The sequence below is a fragment of the Panthera pardus genome, unplaced genomic scaffold (assembly GCF_024362965.1).
Source record: "Panthera pardus isolate Hobbes unplaced genomic scaffold, ASM2436296v1 HiC_scaffold_20, whole genome shotgun sequence".
Taxonomy (NCBI): Eukaryota; Metazoa; Chordata; class Mammalia; order Carnivora; family Felidae; genus Panthera; species Panthera pardus.
In genome coordinates, this window is record NW_026526766.1 from 12,354,276 (window position 1) to 12,380,229 (window position 25,954).

General features: G+C 37.7%; 2 protein-coding genes across 9 annotated transcripts in view; both read left to right on the forward strand.

The window, feature by feature from the left end:
- The window catches only part of MAMDC2 (MAM domain containing 2), a 402,628-nt gene that overhangs the window by 100,384 nt on the left and 276,290 nt on the right, over positions 1 to 25,954 (forward strand). For all 8 annotated transcript variants that reach the window (XM_019463631.2, XM_019463629.2, XM_019463628.2 and 5 more), the window contains one exon: positions 12,876 to 12,933. In XM_019463631.2, coding sequence (XP_019319176.2) covers positions 12,876 to 12,933 — 58 coding nt within the window. The remainder of the gene's footprint in view (positions 1 to 12,875; positions 12,934 to 25,954) is intronic.
- On the forward strand, positions 825 to 1,858 carry LOC109275421 (ribosome biogenesis protein NSA2 homolog). The gene has a single exon (XM_053907795.1). It carries the CDS (start codon positions 903 to 905, stop codon positions 1,683 to 1,685), a length of 783 nt encoding a protein of 260 aa, XP_053763770.1. The 5' UTR covers positions 825 to 902; the 3' UTR covers positions 1,686 to 1,858.

The following is a 25,954-nucleotide window of genomic DNA, read 5'->3' on the forward strand; positions in this document are numbered from 1 at the left end:
AGTGAGGCCCTCAAGATAAAATTATGAAGACAACTTTTTTCAATTTACTTATTTGGTCTCTAGTCCCCAGAAACAATCCCTTCCCTCTCTGTGCATGCATGCCACAGCTCCCATCAAGAGACAGAGGTCATTTTCCTGTCTTATGAATCTGGGCTGGCCTTGTGACTCATTTTGATCAATGGAATGTAGCAGAAGTGATGCTCTGGGACATCAAAGAGCAGACCTTATGAGACTGGTAGTTTCTACTTTCTGATTCTTGGCCTCTAGCCAACATGCTGTGAGAAGCCCAAGACACATGGAAGAGAACCAAGGCATCTGTTGACAGCTCCAACTAAGCTCCCAGACAACAGACAAAACCAACTGCCAGGCATGAGAATGAGCTATCTTGGATCTTTCCATCCATTCAAGTACCTGGATGACTGTAGGTCTCATTAACATCACATGGACCAAAACACTACACAGCTGAGCCCAGTCATCCCACAGAATAATCAGAGATAATAAAATAGTTGTTATTTTAAGCCGCTAACTTATATGCCATAGTAGTAGATAACTGAAGTAAGCTTCATGTCTCTAACTACCATGATTATATGGCTGCTTCTACCTTTATTTGGCCTACAGGTGAATTTGTGCCATTGCTAGTCCATTGGGAATACAAGCAGTTCAAATTTTGGGATTGATGAGGTCATGAAACAAATGAGTGGCAAAGATTTTCAAAATGTTAATATTATGGAATTTATATTTAATCCTGACATTTCCTTTTATTCCACATAATGGTGAGACTGCATTACTAGTATTTCTCTTTATAATATTGGAAATTTGGAACTCGCGGGTCTGTGAGACCCGAAAATTGAGAGCTTCTTTGCGCCCCGGCAACTGCACCCGGCGGCTCTGCGGCTGTCACCATGCCACAAAACGAATATATTGAGTTACACCGGAAGCACTATGGCTATCGTTTGGATTACCATGAGAAAAAGAGAAAGAAGGAAGGTCGAGAGGCTCATGAACGTTCAAAGAAGGCAAAAAAGATGATTGGTCTGAAAGCTAAGCTCTACCATAAACAGCGCCATGCTGAGAAAATACAAATGAAAAAGACTATCAAGATGCATGAAAAGAGAAACACCAAGCAAAAGAATGATGAAAAGACTCCACAAGGAGCAGTACCTGCGTATCTGCTGGACAGGGAGGGACAGTCCCGAGCTAAAGTACTTTCCAATATGATTAAACAAAAACGAAAAGAGAAAGCAGGAAAATGGGAAGTCCCTTTGCCCAAAGTTCGTGCCCAGGGAGAAACAGAAGTATTAAAAGTTATTCGAACAGGAAAGAGAAAGAAGAAAGCATGGAAGAGGATGGTTACAAAAGTCTGCTTTGTTGGAGATGGCTTTACTCGAAAACCACCTAAATATGAAAGATTCATTAGGCCAATGGGCTTACGTTTCAAAAAGGCCCATGTAACACATCCTGAATTGAAAGCCACCTTTTGCCTGCCAATACTTGGTGTAAAAAAGAATCCCTCATCCCCACTATATACGTCTTTGGGTGTTATTACCAAAGGTACTGTCATTGAAGTGAACGTGAGTGAGTTGGGCCTTGTGACACAAGGAGGCAAGGTTATTTGGGGAAAATATGCCCAGGTTACCAACAATCCTGAAAACGATGGATGCATAAATGCAGTCTTGCTGGTTTGACAGCACTTTCAGACAAGTAACTCTTGACAATTACTGAAGACTACTCACCCGTTAAGAAGACACCGTTTCTGTGGTGGTTCTCCAAATACTGCCCAACAGCCTTACATATCTGCAGCCTTCAAGAGAACTATTTATTCTATTGTAAGAAACATTAAAATAGGCTTATTTACAAATTGGTCTTTATTTTTTAGTCTGTTGAGCATTTAGGCGTTCATAAATCTGAATAATGTTTTAAAAAGCAATTATAGAGGAGCTGGGTAGCTTACTCAGCACTCTGTGCTGACAGTGCAGAGCCTGCTTGGGATCCTATGTCTTTTCTCTGCCCCTCTCCCTCTCTCTCTCTCAAAATAAAGATTTAAAAATACATTTAAAAAAGATTTAAAAAAGCAATTGTAGAAGTATCTTGGTCTGTATCTGCATTAAGAAGTGGATACTCAGCAATGCAGATTTTTTGTTACTGGAAAAATTAATATAGTTGAAAACACCTTTTATCATAAAGGTTCATGCACACTTAAAACTAAAGCCTATGTTAGGAAACTGTCATTTCTGAGACCTTACCTGAAGTCTTTTTTCTTCATTAATCCTAAGAAAGGTAGTGTTAACCCCTGGTAACCTTTGTTTATAAGGTATTTAAAGTACAGGAGAGAAGGCACACTACAGTAAATAGAGTTCAGAAAAATCTTTTCACCTCTAGTTTTGTATTTTACACATTTTTTCTTCCTCTCAGTCATGTATACTTCTATCTACTAGGAACTGTATTTTCTACTCAAAATATATGGAAAAAAATACAAAAAAAAATAATATTGGAAATTTATGTGGTTGTCATAATGCTATAATTACTTGAAGTCTTCAGTGAGTCTCAGTGGATAGTACTATACTATGCATCTTTGAGCCATAGAAGTGGTTTCATAGGAACAAGAATTTTACAGCATTATGGAAATCTTTGCTGCTATCTGTGTTTAATTTGATTCTATATTTAGCACTTTCATAGTTAAATTATTACCTTAATAGATAAGGCTTACATTGCCCTTCAAAATGGCTTGCAAAAATTATTAGTCCTGAGGAAATTATGTTTGTTCCACATATCTGAATTCATCCTTTCGACATAATGAGTGGCTACTATGAATTAGGAACAATTAGGTATTAGGAATATAGAGACAAAAGACACCCATTCCTGAAGTAGCTCACTGTCTAATACATGAGACAGAAAAATCACCAATCAGTACTCATGTATCAGTAAGGAATACCCTTGGCTGAAAGTAACAGAAAACCTCACTAGTATTAACTTGAATAATTAAGGAATTTGGCCATGAAATATAAGGGAGTTAAGACTGGAATGTCACCGGGGCACCTGGGTGGCTCAGTTGGTTAAGCATGGTCTCACAGTTTGTGGGATCGAGCCCCACGATGGGCTGAGCATGGAGTCTGCTTGGAATTTTCTCTCTGCCTCTCCCCCACATGCATGCTCTCTCTGTCCCTCCCTCTCTCTCGAAAATAAATTAACTTAAAAGAAAAGACTGGTATAGCAGCTACATGATGTCATCAATGATGCAGGGCATTTTTGTTTTTCTTCTCTACAAGTTTTGCAGGAAGCTTTCATCCTCATAGTATCAGGAGGGTTGCTGTGCCTCCCAACATCATCAATCTGTTCTAGAAAGGAAGAAATGGGAAAGTGAAGAGGTAAAGGGAAACCCCCTCAGAGCCATCATTCTTCATCTACTAGATGGCCACCCTTGGCTACAAGAGTCTTCTAAGTAGGGAAAGACACACAAGAAGGGAGGCTGGAATAATTGTTGAATAACCAACCTACACATTGCAACATGCTAGGGTGAACAGACAATGCAAGAGGAGAACATAACTCAGATTTGGAAGGTTAGAAAAGGCTTCCAGGTAGATGTGAAACCTAAGCTGAGTCATGAAGTTTGAGCTAGAGTCAGCCAGATCAACAGGAGAGAAGGGCACCCTAGACAGGGATTTAGGGCAGGGGATAATGGTACCTGTGATGGGCATGTCTTGGTTCATAGAGTACAAGTTTTCAGTGATAGCATCCAAAGTTGGAGAAAGATGTTGGGGACAAAGCAGGTAGGGCCTGAAAGCTATGTTAAAGAATTTGAACTTTGGGGCGCCTGGGTGGCTCGGTCGGTTAAGCGTCCGACTTTGGCTCGGGTCATGATCTCACAGTCCGTGAGTTCGAGCCCCACGTCGGGCTCTGTGCTGACAGCTCAGAGCCTGGAGCCTGTTTCAGTTCTGTGTCTCCCTCTCTCTCTGCCCCTCTCCTGTTCATGCTCTGTCTCTCTCTGTCTCAAAAATAAATAAACATTTAAAAAAATTTTTTAAAAAGAATTTGAACTTTATCATGAAGGCAAGAGTGAAAGGTTTTCAAGTATGGGTAGAAATGATCAGATTTGTGTTTAAAAAGCAGAAGACAGATTGTAGGTGACTGGACTGCATTGAGAAGGCTATTGAACTAACCAAGGCAAAAGATGATAAGGTCCTGACCTCTAGTAATAGTGGTGTGGAGGATAAGATTTCATATTTTAGATATATTAAGAGAGAGGAATAGACATTTACTTGGTAACTGATTAGTTATAAGGGTAGAGAAGACTCAAGGTTGATTCCCAGGCTTCTGGCTTAGGCACCTGGGGGTTAATGGGGCCATTCACTGAGGCAGTGAAGGTAAGAGGAAGAGAAAATGCCAGATAGCAGGTGGATAGTTGACACTGAAGCATGATCGAGGTCAGTGACCCAGATTCAGTTGCAAATATAAGTGTCCTAACTAGTTCCTCTGCCTCCAGTCTTGTCCCTTTCAATCCATTCAGCAGCTTGAATATTTCAAATAAAATGCAAAGAGAACCATGTTCTTCCACTCTCTAATTAGTATCCTTGCAGTATCGCTTTTTCTTCTTGTGTCAATGAGCACATATTGTGTGTCTGGCACTGAGCTGAGGGCTTTATATGCCTTATTTCATTTAATTCTCATTATTTGAGATAGACACTGCAGCTATCTCCATTAAAAAAGGGGCTCAGAGAGGTAAAATAACTTCCCCAAATTTCCTTAACCTAGGAAGCACCAGAGCTGGGTTTTAAACTCAGGTCTGGTCTGTCTGACTGCAGAGTTTGTGTCCTTAACCACTATAGTACATTGCTTTTCATGCTTAATTGTGTAGAGTGCTCCATTTCCTTCAAAGTATTTCACATGCATTATCCACTGCTAACATTTATACAAGGTCATATGAGTCTGTATTTTCTTAATTGTATAAACAAGGAAATCAAAGCACAGAGATAATCAAAGAATCCAATTTTCCATTAATTAATCTATCTGTCTAGTCTCTAAGTATTTATGGAAGAGATACTAATGGGGGTAAATAAGATGTAGAGGGTTTAAATGGCTTGCTCAAGACCCCAAGACCACTTGATAGTCAAGAAGACACTAGAATCTCTGGGTTTATAAGTCTGTGTTCTTGACAGAAGGAGAGAACTGCTTCCAAACTGCTAGGAAACTTAGCAAGGGCTTGGCTTGGATCAGGAATAAAAGCAGATTCAAATTGTCTGCCATTTCATCTGTTCTTTCCACCTCTTGCCCTCTAGCTTCTTTGAGATTGATTTGTAGGATGGACCTAGAGAGTATAATGCTAAGTGAAGTAAGTCAGAGAAGGACAAATATGGTATGATTTCATTCATAGGTGGAATTTAAGAAACAAAACAAATGAATAAACAAAGAAAAAAGAGACTAACAAAAAAACCCAGCTCTTAAATACAAAGAACTAACGAGTGGTTGCCATAGGGGAGGTGGGTGGGAGGATGAGTGAAATAGATAAACAGGATTAAGAGCACACTTACCTTGATGAGCACTGAGTAATGTATGGAATCGTTGAATCATTATATCGGACACCTGAAACTAACATAACACTATGCTAATGATTTAAAAAAAGAGGGAGTAAACAAAGGTAGAAAAAGATAAGGGCCCCCTAAAATAGAAAATCCTTCAATGAGAGCAGAGGCAGTTATCTCCAGGACTAAGGCTCGCCAATGAGCCAGCTGTGTCACAGGTTGGGCGAAGAATCTCCTGAGACCAGAGCAGAACAGAAGTCTCCAAGAGAAATTTTTGCAAGAAGTAAAATTAACTGAACATATTGAGATGAGAATTACACAGCTGGGGAAGTTTGAGAGTAAATAAGTGGTAGATTAAAAAAGGGGGAGGGCAGCATTCAGCAGATGTGGAAGAACTATCAGATTTGCTCTGTGTAGCTTCACTCCTTAGGTAGATCCGAGATTAAAAAAGAATGATGATTTCTGTTAAGAATGAGACAGAACTTCCCAGAGTGGTTGTAACCTCCCCTTCCATCCTAGCACATGGAGTCTAGTAGAATCCATTGCCATGGGCCTCTCCTTGTCCTAAATAACAGATGCTGCTTCTAATGCTGCCGGAAATGGGATTAATTCCAAATTAATTCTCTGCTTTTTTGAGTCACTTACTCAGATTCAGACTCTTAGGTGGGACTGTCTGATTTGCTGAGTAGATAGATGTCACATGCTCTTGTTCTGGTTGCTGGGAAGCTGGGTAAAATATCTGCTTGTCCTCCAGACAAAACAGAAAAGAAGTGGTTGACCTTTAAATTTCTTCCAGGTTTAAGAAATTGTGATTCCCTGGGTTTTGGTATTTCATCTTGTCAGATTTACACATGTTACCATAGAGGTTGGTGTAGTTGTAGGCATTTTAACTAATATCATGGCTTTAATAAAAACTTCAATATCAGACTTCTTTTCCTTTTTCATCTTGCAGAACACCTTTAGCAGTTCTCTACCTTACAACCATTAAAGGTTGAAGAGGGCTTGTGTGGCAAACTGTGGGTGGTGCTGGGTGAAAGCCAGCTGTCCACTTTCCAAACGTTCTTACAGCATGGCATTATGTTGGTAAATTTATCAGCATCTGGTCTTCAGTTTTACATGTCCAGAAAGACAATTTTATCTGTGCTTCAGAATTTATCTGACTCATGAAGATTGACTTATGCTCATTAAACTCACAAGAAAAGCCATTATTCTAATTAGTTAATTTATAATGGGAAATAAAATGTTCAAGCATACCAGTCATGTCAGCCTTAACAAAAGGATTCTCTTGGAAAAAAAAAAAGATAGGAAGGCAACGTATAATCAGAGTGTTGTTCAGAGTGTGTGAGTTATAAGATTACAATAATCAATGGCCTCAGATTCTGACTACCGGATTATAGTGGGACTCTTTCAGTTGTAAGTAAAAATTGCACAACTAAAATGACCTTGAGTCAAAAGGAGAGTTTATTATAGGAGTTTGAATTACCAGATGGAACTCTGGGAAAGTCCTTGGAAGAGTTGGGCTTCCAAGACTACTGGAATTAGAACCAGGATTCTCTCCCTGTTGGCTTCCTTTTCTCCTTCTGAGGGGAGGTACTTTACATCCCATGGTTCTTATCACAGAAGAGGGACTGACTCTTTCCCATTCATCTCTAGTAAGAAATTCCATGGCAGAGCCCTGATGGAATCTGAACTAGGAGCTGATGTTTAGACCTATCAGTTGTGGGTAGTTATGGAGTGGTAGAGCAGGGACATGTGGCACAAGGCTGGCTTGAGGTGATTCCAGACAATGAGCTAAAGTCACTGTTAGCTGTCATAATCAGACTGGAACACTGACATTAATGTATTGCAGCTCTGCTCCCAGAACCTTCCAGAGAGGTCTATTTATGAGCCAGGACACCTCTTCCTTGTGCCCAGAACAGATGCCTCCCTTAGTTTCCTCATCTCTTGCTTTCTTGAGTTTCTCTGAAGACCATTTCTCTTCTAAGGGATTTATTCTTTCATTATATTCTTTATTTGGCTATAGCCTTCAGCTGATATCGAAGAGGAAGATCTATGGTTTTATTTTCAAACGACCATCTTGTTTCAAATTGGACAAAATATATCACTTCAAGATTGTTGCCCTGTTTTTCAGATTGAAATGCTTGGGGGAGGTGGGTGATCACAAAGAGTTTATAGCTGACTGACTGAAATTCATCATTCACTATTATAAAAGTTTCCATTTTGTTGAGCCACATTGCATTTTCAAAAGATAACTGAATATTTTAACCCTCCACCTTTATTTACTTTGAGTTTTGTAGTAAATCTCTATCTTTTTATATTCTAATTTTATTTTAATTGCTTTATTCATTTAATTCATATTTCTCAGTGCCTACCTTGTATCAGACTCTGTGCTAGGAGGTGATAATAAAGAAAGAGAGAAGGACCTGAGCTTGGTAGAATGGGTTTCTGCCCATTAAGTGCTTTAAGTGGGTTGAGAGATGCGCAAAGCTGCTTTGCGAGGTTGGCCTGCCCAAAGCATCACTCTATTTGACTGATAATTGTATCATTTGAGTTGTAACTTTGGATGAGGATGGGGTAGAGAAATAAGTTCACCATCATCTATTAACACTTAAACATTTTAAGATTATGTAATATTTCCATTTAAATACTCTTTAGACATCCATCTACTTATTTCCTAGTTATAATGTAAGTTGATATCTTTGCCATGTTTGCTTCTTATTTTTTTAAAAAAGACCATTTATCATGACTTATAGAGTAACTCAATATATTCACCATATTGATGGACATTAGCTTCCAGTTTTTCACTGTTACAAATAAGGCTGCATTGAATATTATGTATGTCTTCTTGAGTATATGTGCAAGGATTTCTTAATACTTAGAAATATAATTGCTAGTTAAGATATATGCACCTTCATTTCTGTAAGATATTGCCACTAGTAATGTATGAACATGCTCATACTTTCATATCCTTACAAACAATGTAGAGATTTTTTAATTTTTACCAAATGGATATTAAATGGTAACTTACTGTTTTACTTTGCATTTCACTGCTGAATTTAAGACTGAATATTAAGCCTGAATTTGTTTTCAAATATTAATAGCCATTTTGTTTTCCTCTACTGTGAAGAATTTATAGTCTTAGTCCATTTTTCTATAGGATACTGTCTTTTATTGATTTCTAAGATTTTTTTATTTATTCTGGATATTGATATTATTTGAGTTAATTTTTCAGTAAATATCTTCTTGTCTATGAATTCTCTTGTAACACTGTTTATGGTGTCTTTTGAGTGATAGAAAATTCAAATTATAATTTAATCAAGAATTATATATAAAATGTCAGATTGTAAACCTTTTAGAAATTATACATACACACATATGTATATGTAACATATATTGAATAGTCACCTATAAATAAAGGGGTTGTTTTATGTCCTTCAGCAGATTTAAAAATTTTTGTCATAAATGTTTTTTAAATCTGTTAGATGCATTCCTATAGGAAAATTAGAGATTTTATTGCAGTTATAAATGAGATATTTCGACTTTAATTATGCTTTCTAATTTCTTGTTGTTGGTGTATGGGTATGCTATTTTTGTATATTGATCTTGTATCCAACAACCTCCCTGAAACTTGCCTGTTGTTATGATTTGTAGATTCTCTTGGATTTTTAAAATGTAGATAATCTTATATGTGGAAAATAAGAATTTTGTTTCTTTTATTCCAGTTATTATACTCACACTTCTTTTCCTTGCTTTGCTGTGTTTTCTAGAATCTCCAATTCATAGAATAGAATCCAGAATTTGTGCCTATTTGGGAATGTTTATAGAAAAGGGTTTCATCGGCTTAGTCTTTATTTTGATTTACTGTTTTCTTCTCATAGTGATGTTGCACTACTCTGTTTATCACATGTTGAATTTTCCTGGAAGATCAGCAATCGGGTAATTCTAAGGAGGAGTGAGAAGGCTGGGCAGTTTTCTTAATCTCTTAGTTCAAGAGTGCCCTCTACTGTTGGAATAGTGAAGTGATCTATATTTTATTGAAGCCATCTTTTTTGAAAGTGGTGATTCTAGGACCTTTCATTTCTGAGCTTGAATTCTTGTTTTTCTTTACCTTGCTAGTTGCTTCCCAATTTCCCAGAGGCAGGTCCTTCCCAAGACTGCCACTGTGGTCTTAAATACTTTCCAAGCCTCTTTCTTGGAAAGCCAATCTTCAGATCCTCTAGTCACAGACTTGTTCTCAGTATTTCCCATCAGTGAAGGATGCTTTCTTTTCTGGGGGTGATGTCTTCTGTGTTCCATCCCCATTAGGTACTTGCCACTCTCTCCTCTCTTCCATGTAATACCCACCTGATATTGCTCCAGTATGGGCTTTGGATATGGCTCTACTGATTTTGGATTTTTCTCCCACATACACATGCGCTGAAGTTTGTAGTTTTCTCTAGCCATTGTTATGCACTAGGCATGGGTGATTGTGTGATTTTATTTGCTTTTGCAGATCGGGGTTGGGACACACTTGTTTGTATTCCTAGCAGGTTTCCGGGTAATGCAAATACTACTACTCTGGAAACCACACCATGAAAGCCCTGAAGAAACTGGTGGTTATCACCAGATTTTGGAGGATATATGTAGATATTTGGGTTTAAGGAAACAAAGAATCTAGGAATGTGTAACAATCTTGTCCTGACTGTGGATTGGTCATTTTATCTTTGTGATTCTGTCATTTTTTGACTTACACATTCTGTGTTGTTAGGTTTCTTGACTTAGGATCTTCCTGGTGTTTGTTCCTTTAATCAATATGTAATGATCTTTATTACTAATAACTTTTGACTCAAAGTCGATTACATGTGATATTAATATAAGAATACTAACTTGGTTTTGGTTAATATTTTCTGGATATACCTTTTTATATCCTTTTATTTTCAAACTTCCTTTGAAAATAATTTATTCTAGGTATAGACACATAGAGTTGTACTATATAATACAACATGATGTTCAGTTTAAGTCTAAGAGAATATTTTCACTGATGAGTTTAACCCTTTTACTTTCATTGTATTTGCAAAGGCATTTAATTTTATTTTTATGATTTTAATTTGTCTTATAAGCAAAAATGATTTTCATTTCTTCCTTTTATTCTTTTCTTCTTATTAGATTGGTCTTTAAAAAAATTACTTGCAACAGTATGGAGGTTCCTCAAAAAATTAAAAATTGAACTACCCTACAACCCAGCAATCACACTACTAAGTATTTATCCAAAGGATGCAAAAATGCTGACTCAAAAGGGCACATGCACCCCAATGGTTATACCAGCACTATCAACAATAGCCAAAGTATGGAAAGAGCCCAAATGTCCATTGACTGATAAATGGATATAGAAGATGTGTTATTATACACAATGAATCTTACTCAGTGATCAAAAAGAATGAAATCTTGCCATTTGCAACAACATGGATGGAACTAGAGTGTATTATGCTAAGTGAAATAAGTCAGTCAGAGAAAGATAAATATCATATGATTTCACTCATTATGTGGAATTTAAAAAACAAAACAGATGAACATAGCGGAAGGGAAGGAAAAATAAGATAAAAATAGAGAAAGAGGCAAACCATAAGAGACTCTTAAATACAGGGAACAAACTAAGGGTTGATGAAGGAGTGTTGGGTGGGAGGATGGGCAAAGTGGATAATAGTAAGGAGGGCACTTGTTGGGATGAGCACCGGGTGTTATATGTAAGTGATGAATCACTAAATTCTACTCCTGGAACCATTACTACACTATATGTTAACTAACTTAGATTTAAAAAAATAATAAAAATTTAAAAATTTACTTGCTAGTTTGAAAATTACATTTCTAATATTTGTTCTTTTAACTGCCAGTATTCAAACTTGAGTGTGCGTCAGCATCAGTTAGAGGGCTTGTTAACACAGGCCACAGGGCCCTACCCCCAGCTTTCTAACTCAGCAGATTGGGGTTGGGACCCACTTGTTTGTATTCCTAGCAGGTTTCTGGGTAATGCTAATACTACTACTCTGGAAACCACACCATGAAAGCCCTGAAGGAACTGGTGGTTATCACCAAGTAAAATATTAGCACCTGTACCCAATAACCATTCTGAGTTTGACTTCCTTGTTATTTTGGAATTCTTTTACTTACTGAATTCTCTTTCTCACCAGCATAGCCAAGCATTAAAATGTTTAAATTTCCTTGTGCCCAATATTTTTAGGTGTGCAATTCTCAGAAGAGTTTCTTTGACTGTCTAGTCCCATAATACTGCCAGAAACAGAAGTAGGGCTTTATTTATTTTATTTTATTTTATTTTATTTTATTTTATTTTATTTTATTTTATTATATCTCATTGGAGAATAATTTTTGTCCCACGCTGAGTTCTAAACAGAGAAGCTTTCTTGCAAGTTTCCCTAAACTGGTGGCTGGAATTTCTTTGATTTCTTTTATTTGAGGTTACAGACTTTACAGACTCCTGGCTGTGAGTAGGACAGCCTTCTGTGCCTTCTGTGACCCCAAAGCCATGTCTCTGGCCCTTCATATGCAGCCCACACTCTACCTTCTAGTCTTGGGATATCATCTTACGGCTTGCCATTCTAGTGAGCACCGTCCTCATTTCGGGCACCTCAGGGTTTCCCCTTGGAGCTTGGCTGTGCTTGTAGACTTGGGGAAGGGAGGATATATTTATTCAGCATTGCTCTGTGTTTAATTGGGTGGAGGTTAGGGAAGCTATATAATCTCGGTCCACCTGGTTGTCTTCTATTATCTCTTTCAGCTGTCATCTAGCAGCGAACATGGGGCATAGAGTCAAAAGAGTTTGAGATGCAGAAAGCAGATGGTAAAGAGAATCCCAAAAGTTTGGAATGCACCTAAGCTCAGGGACTTGGGCTTGGTAGCATATCATTAGTACAGGAGAGTAGTAAGTGGTACTGAATTGGAAGTAATTGAAGGAAGGGCATCCTATAGTGGTAGATAATGCTATGAACAAGGTCTGGGATAGTTGTAGGGTTTTTTTTTTTAATGTTTAGTTTTGAGAGAGGGAGACAGAGAGAGAAAGAGCACAAGCGGAAGAGGGGCAGAGAGAGAGAGGGAGACAGAGACTCACAAGCAGGCTCCCTGCTGTCAGCACAAAGCCTGATGTGGGGCTGGAACCCACAAACCGTGAGTTCATGACCTGAGCCAAAGTCGGAAGCTCAACCAACTGAGCCACCCAGGTGCTCCAGTTGTAGGTTTTAACATTTTTATTAGGACCAGTCCTCCTTGAAATGTTTTTATTTCATGTAAAGCAGATAGCACTAAACATCTTAAATATCATTCTTTTTGGGGTTGTTCTTTTCTCACGTGTTGACTTATCCCTCTTAGGTGTGCATTGACAACATATGCTGAAGACTATGCTCCACCATATGATTATCAGCCATTTGTGAGTATAAGATGGCTGAAAAGCCCTATTCTAATACTTATTTATTTATGTACTTAAAATGATTCTTTATTTCTAGTATAAATAGTCAAGCTTGGGAAGAAAGGACAAATTGCAGAAATTTATGATGTTTTATATTTATTTAGAGATATTAGCTATTTGTGGGAGTCAATGGAATGTTTTATGGCTATGATTTCTTTTTGGAAGTTTATAGATATCAGGAAGAAAATATTGCAGTGTCCAAAATATATTAGTTGTTTTCTTCCTCATCTTGTTTTATTGGCCCCTTCCCTGAATTCAATTTATGTGAAATAAAAACCTACCTTTCTATTCATTTGTATTGCATTGACACATAAAAATAAGTAGTTTAATTTAGCTCTGGGAGATGTGTATGTTGATAAAATATGTCCAGTGTATAACTTCAATATACTTGTACTTAAAAAATTATGCAACAGAAACCAAACAAGGATGCCTCCAATTAGTCTTGTTATGAAAGTCGTGACTGGTACAATAGGTAGTATTTAACTATTGAAAAAGAGAAAAAAGTCATCTTTATTTTCAGAGAGTATGATTATCTTCTTAGGAGAACTAAAATATTAAACTGAGGAGTAATTAGAATAAATAAGACCATCTAGTAAGGCAATTGAATACAAAATAAGTATATCAAAAAACAAGATCTGTCCTTCATATCAGTCCTAACTGCTTAGTAAACTATGAGAAAAAAATGTACAAATTACTATAGCAACACAAATTTCAAATACTTTTGTGAAGAAAATTCTAGACCAAATAAAGATCAATAAAGAAAGTGTGGTTGGTAGTTTGTCTCCAAAGGTGGACTTTGTCTCCAGGACAAGGTGAATGATACTCCACCTTCTGAATCTAAGCTGTCAGGTAACAGATTTGATCAATAGAACATGGCAAGTGACATTATGCCAGATCTGGACTAGCCTGAAGAAGACTGCCTCCAACTCTTGGAGCTCGGTGTTACCATGTAAGAAATCGAGGTACTTTGCTGGAAGGAGGGGCCATGAGGAGGAACACTGATGAGCTTGACTGATGAGTGAGGAAGCCATATTGGACATACAGCCCCATTGAGTCTGGACGGCAGCTCCAGATGCCATCTGACTGCAGCCCATGAAAGATTCCAAGAAGATAATAATAAATTGTTGTTTGAAGCCATTAAGTTTATTTAAAAAAAATACATCCAAAGATAAGTGAGACAGAAATCTTGAATACAAGGGAATAAGAACCATTTTAGGAGAGTGGAAAGCTAAGTTATTTATGAATTAAATTCATACATTTAATTATATTGAAAATCCCAATGGATTTTGTTTTCTGTTAGAACTGTAAGATTGTAAGAATTTTTTGAAAGAATAAACAGATGAGAATAATCAAAAGTTTTTGAAACAGTGATATAGCCAATTTAGGGAAGTACAGGATTCATGATACTAACTTTATTATATGTCGTATTCTTATTTATTTTTTCTCATTAAAAAAGAGCATTCAAACCATAAAAAAATAAAATATGATATCTATGGATTAATGCCTAATACATAAAGAACTTATACATATTGGAAGGAAAAATGTTGAGAACCTAGAAGAATGACTAACGGACATATATAGACAATTTACAAAGCAGGAAATATAAGCAACTAGCTAATAAATGTAGCTATTTGTAAATATATTATTTACAAATAATAAAAGATCTGAAATAAAGAATAAAAATATTTGCTAATAAAATTGGCAATATTTTTAGAAATAATAATACTTAATGGGCTGAAGATGGGGTAAAATGGATACTTTTATCTGTTACCAGGAAGTTGTTTTAATCTTATTGGAAAAGAATTTGGCAATATATATCAAGATACTATTTGATCTAATAATTTTCCTTCTAAGAAACTTCCTCAGGGGCGCCTGGGTGGCGCAGTCGGTTAAGCGTCCGACTTCAGCCAGGTCACGATCTCGCGGTCCGTGAGTTCGAGCCCCGCATCAGGCTCTGGGCTGATGGCTCGGAGCCTGGAGCCTGTTTCCGATTCTGTGTCTCCCTCTCTCTCTGCCCCTCCCCCGTTCATGCTCTGTCTCTCTCTGTCCCAAAAATAAATAAAAAAACGTTGAAAAAAAAATTAAAAAAAAAAAAAAAGAAACTTCCTCAGATAAAAATAACTCAACTAGGGATAAAACTCATATCCAAGGAACTCATCACTGAATTATTTGTAATGACAAAACTTGGAAAGTACCTAATATCTTAGTATTAGGAGTATTACTAATTAAATATGTTATAATCATATGAGGAGATATTTTGCAGCCTATATAATGTCCATAGATGGTTCTTAGTGTCTTGATAAATCTTGATTTAAGGTTAAGAGAAACATTAACATACAAAATTGTACACATATTACAGTTTATTATATGGATATAGTGTATTCATATAAACACTATGTAAAAATATCGAGGACAAAAAACCCTGAAGGAACTGTCAAAATGCTAGTAAATTTGGACATTGGATGGTGAGATTCTAGGTGATTTCTTCATCTTTACACATTTTAGAATTTTCCAATGCAACAAGCATGGTGGCTTTTCTGATTAGAAAAACCACAAGGCAATAAATATATTATTTAAAAATGCAGTTCAGGTCCATTTCATTATATACATGGGATCTGACTGCATCTCTAAACAAAAGGCAGTTGCAAGACACATAATTAAAAACTCACAAAATTCAAAGGACTAATTTCTCCATAGGCATAAATATTAAGAATGTGAGCTGTATTCTTGGGGTGCATAAATCTTTAGCCATTGTGTTGTATGTTTGTGCTTTTAATATTTCAGCATTATTTCTAATGTTTCTCATGTTGCTTGTGTCCACATTAACAGTGTGCCATGGCAGTTCCGTGGTTTTATTTAGAATTTTGTTCATTCACTTCTAAGTTCCATGCCAAAGTAATTGACGTGGAGGCATATTTTTAGCACTGCTCCCAGCGCCCCCATTTAATGAATGCTTACCTTGTTACATTGTTATAGGATACAAAAATATTTTTTAATAGTAATGACAGCAAATGGTTAAATAACAGTAAAATAGTGACTGAACTCTGACATAGAAGTTACTGTGCATATAAACAAGTGTATGATTCATAAAATACTGACAAAAGAAAGGGAATATTTTTTCTTGCTAGAGTCTAAACCATGTGGACCTAGCATAAACACAGCACACCATTCTCAGGCTATTGCCTTTGCAATTATGCAATTCGTGAAGAAATCTTAAAATATTTGGATTCATGTTTCAAATTTTGTGCATGAACTGAGACTTAATTTTTATATTATCATTTTTTTATATTTGTTTAATTGATATTTGCATAAAGTGGGATAGCATTATAGGAGTTCTAAAGTGAAGCAAATTATCATCCTATAGCTCTAGGTATGAGTAAATTAACACAGAATATTAGGAAGCTATGAAATCATTTTTAAGGAGAGAAATGGAAGAAAATTGGAAAGTACTTCCTCAAAACTCCACCTTTTATGTTAGGTATTCATTATGGCTATTATGGCTCATCCCAATTTCAATGAAAGATACTTTCTCTTAAAAGCTTCCCCCTCCTTCTCCCAAAGAACCAAAATAGAGGAAAACTTACAGAGAAGGTACATTAGAGGATTGGTCCAAGACTGGCTGTTTATGGGGTACATGAGCTTTTAGGATAAAGGACAAGTGAGCTAAGTATAATGATGGAGAGTTTACTGAACACACTCAGAATGAGTAAGGAAAAGAATTAGTCCAGGCAGAGAGAAAACTCAGGAAGTTGAAGGGTCAAAGGAATGAGAATGTTGAGAACAAAAACCAATCATGGCAGTAGTGAAGAAGTGAAAGAGCTGGAAGAATTGGAGGTAATGAGCAAAGGGGAATATACTGGATTTTATTGGAATTTCACATTGTACTTTCACACTGTTATTAGATTTATCTTGAAAATGCTGATTTTAAAAGGAATGGCAACATTTTTGTGAGCCTCCAAAAGATGTAGAACAATTCTCAGGAATGACAGAGCCCAGTATGTGGCCATGGGGCTGAGTTTCTATAATGGAATCCAAACCATTGACTTGAGAGGGTGAAAAAATGGTAAGCCAGAGTGTTGGCTAGATTCTAAATATGGGTGTTGGAAATCAACCTACAGGACAGCAGGAAAGAAAGGTAGTGCCAATGACTAAGTCAAATGACCAAACCCTCAGTGGGAGCTCTTTGGAGGTTAACAGCTCCTCCCAGGCATGCAGCTGCCATTTGGGTGCATCTAGTTGGTCATTATCAAGTGTGAAGTACCATTTTGTTTTCCTAAATAGAGCTGCCTATTGAATTATCTTTCCAGGCATATGTGTATCTTGAACCCCCGAAATGTTGAATATCCCTGCCATGGTGCACAGTAGGTATAAAAAGAGACTGCATCTGTTTAGCATTATTCCCGACAACAGCAGGATTGACCTGTTCTACCACTGGGGCTTTATGCACTGGCACAGATATCTCATTGTTAAAATATTGACATTTCTGTGCTGATTAGAAATTTGCTGTCACCTTGAATTCCCCACAACCTTGCCCTGTGAGTAGCTCCAGCCCTTTGCCTAGACTCCCAGGACCCAGGACTGCATTATGGACCCTTTCCTGGACCCTAAGGACTTTGGCTGTCATGGGTTCCTTCTTCCATTAAAAATTTTAAACAATATATATTGTATAACTGCATTGTTATAAAGACAAATATAATCCAAGTTGGATCATATTCACTTTTGGTAGGGGGCAGGATTTAAAAGCTTATTAAAGAAATACGTTTCTTACGCTATATTTCTTATTGGCGTTTTGTAAAGATTACGCATCTTATCCCCCTTATACTGTCTTCATGCCTATTTATGACTATATTATTGTATTTTATGGCCATGTTATATGACCATGTTATTGTTAACCCTCTTGAAGTTATTACCAATGTACCAGTGGGTGTTATTACACAAAACTAAAGCGTACAATACTTATTTTTTTTTCTGAGAAGTACTCTTGTACCCTATTTTAAACAAAACTTTGTGTATAATAGCTATCATCAGTTTCTACCCTAAAATGTTTATGAATATTAAATGGCCAGCAACATTTCCTGGCTCAGCTAAGAGTTTCTACCATTTAATACAGTTAGTTTTGCAAAATGGCATCTGCATTTTTTATTGTGGTAAAATATATGTAATATAAAATTTACTATATGACCCTTGTTTAATGTAGAATTAGTGGCACTAAGTACCTTCACATTGTTACTAGATTCATCTTAAAAATTCTGATTTTAAAATAAATGACAACATTTTTGTGAGTCCCCAAAAGTACTGTGGGCTCTAGGTACTGGGCTTCCTGTGCTTCATGGTTGAGTGGGCCCAGCCTGGACCTTCTGGAAGTTTAATACTTGTCTTACCAGGGGCCTCTAGGACATGCTCAGTCTGAGTGACTGTATAGATTGATAAATACTCTGAGTATCATCCCAGATAAAAATGTACCTTGGCTAGCAGTCAGAGGTGGACAGCATCATTAAGAGCCCTCTGTTGTTCAGTTGGGATTATTCACATGCAAGAAACTCCCCAAAGGCTAGACTTGCCTTTAGTTTTCTGCCTCTCAGGAAGGGATGCCTACCAGGGCCCTTAAAAAGAAGAGGAGGGAAAGAATGATCTGCAGAAAATAGCAAAAGCTGAGACAGAAAATGAATCTAGAACAGGTTAGGAGTGCTATAGGAAGCATCTGAAGGAAATTAGCTTTGGTTCTCACTTCTTTTTAAAACCCTCTCTTTGTATTTTTGTTCCATTCTGTACTCCCATGATCTTCCATAATTTCGTTTCAGCATATAGTCCTTTTCTTTTTCTGTTTCTCTTTTAAAAACATATAGTTTGCAAAGTTGTACCATTGAATTGGCCACATTGAAAAATCATGTATAAGCCTTATACTCCAGAATGAAGTGTAGTTTTTAACTAGGTAATGTTCCAGGTTCCATGATGTGTTTTCATGACTTTTATTTTAGTACTACTTTTCTTTGCCTTGAATCTTAATATATCTACTATTTAATTTTCTCTTTTGTGTCCTGTTAATGTTCTAATTCAATATTTACTGACAAAAGAATAATGGGCATTTGCTGCATATCCTTGTTTTTCTTATTACATTGACTATTGACTAAAATGAAAAAGAGTTTTAGATTCATCTGCAAATGAGATAGGGTTGGAAGGTGAAATTGGAGAAGAGGGAAGGGGTCATGTGGTTGTACCTATTATCTTTTGATTGACGTCAAGGTGTTCCAAAATACTGCTGTTAGCTAACCACAGGAACGGCCCTCTATTACTTGGGTTCAGAAGGAAATGGTAGCCTTCCTCAGTCTAAAACAATGCCTGAAAGATCTCATTGTGTGTTACACGTTTGTGCTGAGATTATATGTATACACATATATGTATATGCATAGATATGTATACACATGATTTTGTACTTTGAGGCAAATGGTTCTAGTTCTGAGTCTCATGGGATTCTGACAGCATTAAGGGACCACATTTCCTAGACCCCAGTTTCAACTTTAGGATCTGCTGGCATTTGTTCACATAGCTCATTCCACAGCCTCCCCATTGGAATACAAAAAGATTTGACTTGTTGGGGGGAATATATAGTTGCTAATAGGTGAGAAGAAGGAAGGAAGGAAGGAAGGAAGGAAGGAAGGAAGGAAGGAAGGAAGGAAGGAAGGAAGGAAGGATCTCTCATTATATATATACACAGCTGACCCTTAAATAATGTGGGAGTTAGGGGCACTGACACCGCCCCCCAACCACAAATCATTTTTGACTGATGCACAAATCCACAAATAATTTTTGACTCACCAAAAACTTAACTGCTAATAGCCTACTGTTGACCAGAAGCCTTACTGATAACATAAACAACATAAATAGTTGATTGATACACATTATGTATGTTATGTGTATTATATACTGTATTATTACAATAAAGTAAGCTAGAGAAAAAATATTAAGAAAATCATAAGGAAGAGAAAATGAATTTATAGTACTGCACTATATTTATTTTTAAAAATCTGTGTATAAATGGACCTGCACATTTCAAACCCATATTGTTCAAGGGTCACCTGTTGTCCCATACATATAGAAGAAATAGAAGATAGATATGGTGGATAGATAAGTAGACATTTTTCCTTTCTATGTATGTATGTATGTATGTATGTATGTATGTATGTATGTATGTATCTATCTATCTATCTATCTATCTATCTATCTTCTATTGTTTCTATTTCTCTGGAGGACTTTCACTAACGTATATAGCTCTCGGGCTCTCAAATTTTACTATTTATGTATTCGAGATGATATGATTCTCTCTCATTGATCCTGTCCCATCCTAATAGTATTTATTTATGACCAAGTAATCTTTTTGATGAGGACCTTGGCAAACATTTAATTCAAGTCTACTTAAAAATTAGGAAGTTAATATTTTAACTCATTCTCATCTCGTGTATCACCAACAGTTGAGAAATTGTGGTCTTAATTTTCAGGAAACTCAGATTTTTCAAGCAGTTTTTGTGTTGTCTCTTTTTAGAGGAAAGAACCCTGTGTTCTCTAAAACTACACCTTCACTTTATATTGCCTTTTGAAGTGACGTAGCTATGATCTTCTTTTGTTTCTGGGTTAAGTCAGAAGAGTTTAGTTCTAATTTCTTTCTTTTAATTATGTTTAACTTCTACATTGAACGTATTTGACTTTTGTAAAGGAAGAAAAAAAATTTTAATTGAAAACACTGGGCCTCAAATTTATAACTAACCATGCCATTATAAGTATAAAATAGTGGCAGGTGTCCTCACATAATACAGACTGAGGAATAAAAAAAAATTATATTTATTTTTTCTATGATAGGACCAATCAAAGTTTGTGCATTAAAAAGGTATCAATAGCTGGGGCGCCTAGGTGGCTTGGTTGGTTGAGCGTCTGACTTCGGCTCAGGTCATGATCTCACGGTCCGTGAGTTCGAGCCCCTCGTCGGGCTCTGTGCTGACAGCTCAGAGCCTGGAGCCTGTTTCCGATTCTGTGTCTCCCTCTCTCTCTGCCCCTCCCCTGTTCATGCTCTGTCTCTCTCTGTCTCAAAAATAAATAAACGTTAAAAAAATTTTTTTTTTAAAAATAAAAATGTATCAATAGCTAAGGTTTAATGTGGCATTGCTTAGTTTTTGATGCTAGACATTACTAAAGTTTATGATATTGTTTAAAGTCAGCTTATTTTGTAAAGTGATTATTCATGCAGGTCTCCATATTTTTCTTCGTGATGATCAGACTCTTTAATGATATTAATATTTATATTTATATGCATAGCCTAAGCTTCCTTGTGCCTCCCATGACTATTTTCCTTTAGATGCATCCCTCTATTGGTTATAAGTGTTTTTCGTTTGTAAAATTTTATCAAATAAAAAGAGTAGTAAATGTTTGTCAAATATATAACAAAAATATATCCAATTAGTAACATGTTTGTTGTAGCTGTATTTGCCAATTACTCTTGTGTCTGTGATACAATCACTGGGAGAAGAAAATATCCAATAGCAATGAAGTCATTTTTAAAGCAGTGAGGAAATGGATGAAGGAGTCTGTCTGGGATGCCTATCCTCCATCATCCCTAGGGTTGATAAAGTAGACTTGGCTGTGTGGAAATTGTTCTTTTGCTCTCACATCACTCCACATGTGTATACAGATGACAATCTTATTAGAGGACGACAGGTCTTCAGTCAAGTGCGTATAACAGCTAAGGAATTTTATACATTATGTATATTGAAAGTAATGAAACAAAATATCACGGTAATCTACCTGTATGTTTACTTTCACTCCATCCACTGTGATATTCACATAAATAAGCTTGCTGCCTCAAATGCCTTTTTAAGAGTAAATTGAGTACCCCAAATGACCATACTTACAGGCATGCTAGGGAAGAATGGTCTTTGCTGTATGAGTGCCAGGTGGCTAATAGCTATCTGTAATGGTGGACACAAGGTTAGTTCACAGTGACTGATTTGGCCAGGAAACATAACACATTATGCATTTTTATGGATGATCTGGATGAAGGAATTGAGACTATGCTTTCAAATTATTGTATAATATTAAATTAGGCAGAGTTACTCATGTTCCAGAAGATAGTCTTCCAACTGAAAATGACCTTGAAAAATTAAGCTATAAAAAATAAAAGATCCTAAAGAAAAAAGGTGAAGTCAAATACAACTAAGTACAGCCAGAACTTGGTCAAGACTGAGTACACAGCGACCAAGAAATGGTAAGGTCATTTTATTCTAAAGAAGGTTCAGGAGATAACGGTGTTCAGAGTAAGAATATAGCACCCAAGGGTCAGTGGAGATGAGGGTGGTGAGGGATTGGGGATCTGAGCAGGATACCTGTCACTTAAAGATACTGATACATTTTATTGACATAGGTGGTAAAACTATATTGTTTCCTTCACAATGAGAGAATGTCAAGTGGGAGGGCCCCTCACCCAGAGGACCGTCCTGTAACATCCTAACCTGTCTTTCCAAGATTTGTTTCAAAGGAGGAAGAGAATGAGAAGAAAAGGAAGAAAGCTTTCTTAACCTTAAGGCAGATTCTCCCCATAGTGATTCTGTTGCTGCATCTTTAGTGCTTCCTCTTTCTATGGCCTGTTTGTCCTGGCCATAGATGTATCTTTCTCTGGCACTCTTTCTTTTCCACCTTTTATCAGGAAGGCCACCATGCTCACCACTATACCACCAATGCCTGCTTCCACCTCTAATCAGGATGTTTCATTAGACTTCCTCTCTGTTTCTCTGGAACAGCACTATTGGTTATATTTTGTCAGGTCTTGCTCTCTATGATGTTTCTTTGGGAGTGAGCACTTGTTGGCTCCCACTGCATTCTTCCACCTCCCTCTACCTTCAGAGCTGATGACCCTGCAGCACTTCATACCTCTCCTCCTTTGTCCTTCATGGCTTCTTTATGGACCCAACCATGAGTGTCCATAAGACTTGGGATCCAGAACTCTGTGCTTCTCGTTTTGTGCAATCTCAGAGAATTCATCCACAACCGAGGCTCTCCAACCATTACTTTTTTTGGGGGGTGAGATAATATATTTTATATAATTACAAACTTATAGGAAAGTTGCAAGAATGGCACAGGGAACTCCCATATAATCTTTACCCCAAGTGAACAATTGTTTACTATTTGAGAGTAGGCTGTGCTCCTTTACCTATAAATAGTTCCATGTGATTTTCCTAAGAACAAGGACACATATCTATGGTAATATTTTTAAACTTAGGAATAATTGATGCAGTGTAATTATGTAATTCACAGCCTGTATTCAAATATCATCCATGGTTCCAATACTGTTCTTTATTTTTCCCCAGCCAATATCTACTACTGTGCACAGGGCACTGACCTCTTTCCCAGCCGTCTATCCCACAGCACCACATTTCAAATAAAGATTTTGTATTGATGTCATCTCACATTGAAAATGTCTTAAAATGTGACTCATCATTTATCTCCTAAAACAATTCCTCCCTCCATCTCCATGTCTTTCATATTCCTTTTACTGGTTTTAGAACTCTCCCACCATCCAGATTTGAAGCTATAGTTCATCTTTGATTCTTTAGCCCCATTGGCCTGGTGAGTCCTCTAAATTCTTGCCGTGAAATGTGTCTTCTAGTCTGGCTCTGCGTAAGCCATTGTGCACCGATACCCATTCAGTCCACACCCCACACAAATTTTACCAGAGATCCTCATCTACCTTAAGGGCCCAGTAAAAGCTTGTGGTGATTATCCTATCTTAAGTAAACGTTGTCAGAACTCAGGGTCGGTGTAGCACTAGAACAGTGAACAGCCAACAATGTGTGGTGATTCGCACCTCTGTTTTTATATGCAATTTCTAAACATTTCTTCCCAGTCCCACTAAATAAATGTTGAACATGTACATATTTAAATATTATGTTAGGGTGTGGAAATATAACAACTGTTTACAACTCACATATGCAGAGGAAAAGTGTCTAATGGATAACTGGCCTTCTTCCTGAGCCCACCACCAGTGGGAAAACACTCACTCTTCAATCCATTTACAGCTTAGTCTGATTCTGTAATTTAAATAGTTCCTACAGGAAGTGTTTGATTTCCCTTTAAAAAAAACTCTCACTTTCTCAGAGATCTCCTCCCATCCTTTGTTTGCAGAAAAGAGCTAACAGCAGAACTGAGACTGTTCTCTCTTAAAAAGCCTGCTTGCAAGGTTGGCCCTTGTCTGGCATCTAGAAACTTGACTTTTGGGACTAGAACTCCCTAATGAGAGTGGTTCACTGCACCTAAACAGTTTGTGCAAACAATATGGTTCATGTTGAACACCTGCTTTCCTTCTGGGAGTCTGGAATTTTGCTAGGCAAAGAGCGCGCCTGTGACCAGCCCCTGAGAAAAACCTTGGCTACTGAGGCTCTAATGAGCTTCCCCAGTAAACAGTATTTCACAGTCCGTTGCTGAGGAAATTAAGTGCATCCTGTGTGACTCACTGGGAGAGGACTCTTGGAGGTTTGCACCTGGTTTCCTCTGGATTTCAGCCTGTGTGCCTTTTCGCTGATTTTGCTCTGTATCCATTTGCTGTAGTAAATCATAACTACAAATACAACTACATGTTGAGTCCTGTGGTTCCTCCTAGAAATCACTGAATCCAGGGATAGTCTTGAGAACCCCAACACATCCTACTTTTTCTCCATGTGGCAGATTGTCATTCTCCCCAAATGGTGCAATACATGTGGTCATCCCACATGCCCTTACAATGTGATTTGGATACTCCTTCCATTGAAAGGCAGAGTCCTTATCACCTCCCCTAGGACTGGGTGAACCGTGACTATGGTAGAAGTGATGCTATGTGACTTTGGAGGCCAGGTGATAAAAAGCAATGCAGTTTCCTCCTGGTTCTCTCAGTGCCACTGCCATTCTCAGAACCCAGGCACCATGTTGAAGGCCCAAGCAGGCATGCGCGGAGGACCTGCATCATTGTTTCAGTCAACAGCCCTAGCTGAGGTCCCAGCGGGCAGCCAGCATCAACCACCAACTGGAGTGAGGGATGTTTGTAACCCCAGCCCTCAAGTCACTCCCAGGTTTCAAGTCTTCTCTGTTGAGGCCTCAGATATTGTGGAGCAGAGAGATGCTGTCTTTATTATACCTTTTCCAAATTCCTAACCCAAAGATTCTGGAAATGGGTATTGTTTTGTACTGTTCGACGTGGGTTGACCTGTTTGTTACACAGTAATGGTAACTAGGACCCTCCCTAAGATGGTATCCAGGTATATGGAGAGGGGGATGTGCCTTAGCATCCTGATGCCAGAGGGCAAGAGTAGGATTTTTGTGTGTGCTGTTTTCTGCCTGTTCTGGTCTCTGGGATGATGTCCCTAGTCCACCTGGCCGCACTTTTCCTTGCTGGCATTGGTGGCTAAAGTCTGTGGACATTGAACTGTCCGTCTTTTTCTATTTCTCACTCTTTCTCTCTGGGCTAGCTTAGATCCCAGATGGCTTGCTTGGGATAACTCAGCCTCGTTTCTACTCCCATAAATACTGTGGACCCCACAGAAGACTTCTGTGATTCCCATTCAGCCCCAGCTCCAGTGTTCAGCTCTGCAGCTCCTGTTAGTAACCCCCTCTGCAGACTCCGCACAGGATGCCAAAGTGACTCAGAGTCTCCCTCTGCATAAGTATGATGCCCCACCAGCGTGGGTGTGGTGGCCTCCAGGCAGATGAAAGGGCAGCCTGAGATGGTCAGTTTCAAGAGTTCTCATGAGGGATGGGGGCCCCTCTTATGCCTTTCCATCATTACTCTCATTTGTCTCATGTACTTCCCTCTGTCCAGGTCAGAGGGACTCTGCTGGCTTAAAGTCTGGGAAAGGGAAAATTGGGAAATACATTGGCTGTCTCTACCATCCTGCTTTTCCCTTTTCTCTTGTTTTCTCATTCCTATAATTCCCCAGACTCTTCCCTATCTTCCAACTATTCATTCCAA